This window comes from Gavialis gangeticus, unplaced genomic scaffold (genome assembly GCF_001723915.1).
Source record: "Gavialis gangeticus isolate Ggan-Ray unplaced genomic scaffold, GavGan_comp1, whole genome shotgun sequence".
Taxonomy (NCBI): Eukaryota; Metazoa; Chordata; order Crocodylia; family Gavialidae; genus Gavialis; species Gavialis gangeticus.
In genome coordinates this window covers 15,399,640-15,403,895 of record NW_017729000.1, presented here as the reverse complement: position 1 = coordinate 15,403,895, position 4,256 = coordinate 15,399,640, and the positions used below count along the sequence as shown (strand labels likewise).

The window sequence follows — 4,256 nt, the reverse complement described above, 5'->3', positions numbered from 1 at the left end:
TGGGCTAAATAAGTTAATGGGTTCAATACTTTTCTCATATTCACTATCTAATTAAAAATGTGATAAAGTCACTTATGGAAATACTATTTACAGACTATATAATAATTGTGGTTCTTTGAGAGGCTCTTCTTTCAGGCCTGTGTGTGAGGGAAGGGGTGGGGGGGAGGAGGGGGTGGGGATCTAGTCCTGTACAGGGGAGGATCCTAAATAAATCAATTAATAAAATGTGAAAAAAAAAACAACAACAACCAAAAACCCAGTAGCACTGCACTCAGTAGCTTGTATATAGTCAGAATTATTCCTAAAGACCTAATCCAAAATAATTCTGTGACTACTTTTATCCTGGAATATGAACAAGTTAGTCTGAACAAGCTGAATTCACTTCCACAGGAATGTAATGAGGAAGAGCAAGTCTAATTTAAATTCACAGCCTAATATTAATCAGAATTAACTTTCCTGTACAGACAAACCCAGCCAAGGTAATTTTTAAACAATAAACTTGAACTAACTTCTCTAACAGCTATTAAATTACAGCTACATCACAATAGCCCTAATTCGTCTCTTTGTAGATCGAGAGATATTGACCCTGGAGGAACTGAATGGCAGCTGATGCTCCTCCATTCCTTATGCATTTGATTATTGTGTTCATAAGGATGGAGATAACTGCCAAGAGTGTAAGGACAATCACTATGTAGCATACCCCAAATGAAAAACATCCCGCACTTCATCTCAACCTGACTTAAGCTGTTCTTTGTCCTTTGAATTCTCACTACTTGTGTTGTCTGTGCTACTTCCTATAAATAATTCTTTAAGCATTCTTAGCCAGCAGTCACTTACTGTTGGCTTCATGCTTGTATTCTTGGAGCATACTTTTACTTACCAAAGAATCACTGACATAATAGTGATAGATCGGATATTTCGGGTCCTCAATAGGTCCAAAAAGCTGTACGTTTGCTGCACCTGGGAATCCAAGTCTTGCATCTGAGGGGAAAAAAAAACAGTACACAACCATAGGAACAATGTCACTAGAGCACGAGGCTGACCATAAAGAAGACATGGACAGTGCTGATTATCTGAACAGGTTGTAGACACCTTGCTTAGTGAAGAGATTTATCTAAAGAGGATTAAAAACTGTGCATTGTTCCTAACAGCAGGAGTGATGAACATTAGAAAAACTACCAAGTAGAGTAATAGATTGCATGCTTTAAAGGAAAAGGTGTTGATTTACCTCAAGCTAATGCTTTAAGAGATGATTACAATTTTGGATTAAAAGTTGTAATTATATCATCACTTCTGTTCTTTACATATCATTACTGGGAGGGGTCTTTGCATAACTGCTACAAGGTACAAAAATACTGAAAGTTAGGGCTCTGATCTTGCAAATATTCAAGCAGTATGTAAATTTAGTTAATAAGAACAGTCTCATTGATTTCAACTGGACTGTTCCTGTTTTTAAAGTTAAGCATCTGCTTAAGTACTCACTAGGATTAAGGGCTAAAAACTCTGCTTTTAGGAAAAACTTTGTAGCAAAAATATGTGGTAATTTCAAAACAAAACTGCTTTAGCATTAACAATGAAAAGTGATTTAGACTTTCAACATACTGGTCTTTTGCTTAACCCACAGGAAATTCTTGGCTCCCACCTATTTGCTGACAATCCCTATGACAAGAAGACCCCTGCCCTGATTTCCTCTCCCCCACCCCTCCTCCAAATATAAATAACAGAGACGCCAGAAGAAGCACTTTGGTTCTTGTGAACCCTTTGTGAACACATAGGACAAAAATTTTCTAGTAAAGAAGCCTTAAGTTATACTTGGCACTTTGGAATTTTCTATATTATTTGAAGTGGATCTAGGAGCAGAAGTCTCATTAACTTTATACTGCAACCCCTGATGGTGTAATATAATCTAGCTGAAGCACTGCAGCTTTCTTGACCTGTAGAAGTTTGCTATAATAGAAAATTAGAAATAAGTGTATCACAGGTTATTTGCTTACCAATTCTTGATTGTGATGTTCTCATAGAAAGGATATTAAAGCAGTCTTGGATTCATCCTTTTTTAAGACCTGACATGAATTTTTTGTGTGAAGCTTCTTAATATTAAAAATAAAACTACTAACAATTGGGAATAACTGTACAATGCCCATGTTAGCTATTCAAGACTATAAAATTAGATGATGAAATTAGAAAAAGAAGAAATAACAGATCTTATATTGATTCTTTTTAAATGATTATATATCCATTGCGGCAACTTTAAATATTTAGACGATAACATCCCCTGTTTGATACAAGAGGGGCTTTTTGCATATAGGCTGCATCCCAATTGCTGCTATATGCAGAGATCAGCACCATTAGCCAAAGCAAATAAAAAAAAAAGCCATGCATGAAGTTCCTCTCTCAAAAATGACTGAGAAAGGGAAATTCTGAGAAACAGTATTTAAAGTCAATCCTCTCAATTCCTTAATCTTGCTAATAATACTTCACTTTAACTAGTGGACAGGACTTCATTTCTTCAGAACATCTCATGCACTGTGTGTAAGTTATACCAGGCAGAGAATAGAACAATACAGTCATACAGCATGAATTTTGGGAACTTTTACTTAGAAGCATTTCCCCCAAAAACACTACAATGGACTAGTGGCACTGTTTTCGCAGCCAATGTGACAACCAAGCACAGAACTAATTACAATTCTGTGCTAAGGTGGCTATACATAGTATATAAGATTCAGAGCTTGTGTGTGCAGGTCTATCTTGAGCATCTCTGCACAGTGACCTTCTGCTGTACAGCGGTATCCTCAAAGGCATCCAACCACTGGTTTTGTACTGTAATTTACTCCCCCATTTTTCTGGTCAGCATCAGTTCTGTATTTCTCTCTCTGATGGAGAAGTTTTTGAGACAAGCTGGCTTATGTGGATGAGGAAGTATCTCATCTGTTCACATCAAATTCCTTTCCAGCGAGATCACTGAGAGATCTGAACTGGAGCTAAAGCATGGACCCTGAACGCAAGGGCACGATGTGTGTGCGTAGAATGAAGGAATAAGTAAGACCTGACAATATTCTTCATCAGGTCAAAGGGTGGCACAACTGCCTCCCATGTTACACAATTCCTTGCACTGAAACCAATGGACTCAATTCCAAGAGGAAGAACTCTCATTATGAAGAGTGATTAAAAAGTCCACCTTTAATCTTCTATATAATGTATCTGCTCTAATGTGAATACAGCCTTTCAATAAGGCTAATGCAGCTACCATGGGCAAATGGAAGCTGTTTTTAAAGCAAGCTGTTTTAAATACTTGTTTCCTTCAGGGTACTGCTAAGGGCAAGATATTAACAATCTAATGTTCACACACACCAGGACTCAACTCTTCTACTTTGAAAATCATTGTTGTCCGTATAAAAAGAAAAACTTCCTACATTTTCAGTGGCTTGAATAGTGTGCCATTTCCATGAAACCAGGCTGCTGAATGCAGACAAGCATGCTAGCAGCCTCTCTGCCGCCAGCCTGGCCTTTCTTGTAAATCATGTGATCTTTCCTAAAGGCCCTGATTTTGCTCCTGTTTGTTGCTGAGAAACCAGCAAACAGGAAACTAAGAAAACCCAGGAACACAGTAAAGTTCAAAGAGTCACAAGCTGTGAAAAAAGCTCGGCCTGCTAATGATTGAATAGGCAGACAATAAAAGCTTTAATGGGGCAAGCCCTAGCAGGAAGCCTGGGAGGGCCATACATCTGCAGTTAAAGGAAAATAGCACTTTGAATTTAACCCCATAATCTGAAGCTTCATCTATTTAACTGAATGGAAGGAAGAGTGGACAAAATGCTGGCTATTCATCTGTCTGCTGTCCAGGGATCCAACTGCAGGATCTGGACCTGTTTCAAGACTCCAGAGTCTAAACAGAGCCTAGGCCACTGATTATCAACTACGGTGCTATGGTACCCTGGGGTGCCTTGAGAGCTTTTCAAGGGTACTGCAGAGTCTGGTAACTCTCCAAGGATTTCAGTGCAACTTCCAAAAGGGAGACAAAACCTGTAGAGCAAAGGTTCAAATTTATGGCTAAAACCAGATGCTGGATTTTCTTAGCCTTTTATCCTGGAATCCTACACTGGCCAACCCTATTGTCCCATAATACGTAGATGCAAAGTATCCAAAGTAAGACAACTGCAGGTAATTTGCATTCTAGGGGGTGGGTGGAGAGGGCAATAACAGGGACAGAGGGGTGCACACACATGTACGTGTGTGGGGGGGGGGGGGGGGGGGGG

At 39.0% G+C, this 4,256-nt stretch overlaps 1 protein-coding gene across 1 annotated transcript in view; it reads right to left on the bottom strand.

The window, feature by feature from the left end:
* Positions 1-4,256, bottom strand: part of LOC109289778 (solute carrier family 22 member 5-like) — a 46,467-nt gene that overhangs the window by 7,595 nt on the left and 34,616 nt on the right. The window contains exon 7 of the mRNA XM_019505979.1: positions 881-981. Coding sequence (XP_019361524.1) covers positions 881-981 — 101 coding nt within the window. The remainder of the gene's footprint in view (positions 1-880; positions 982-4,256) is intronic.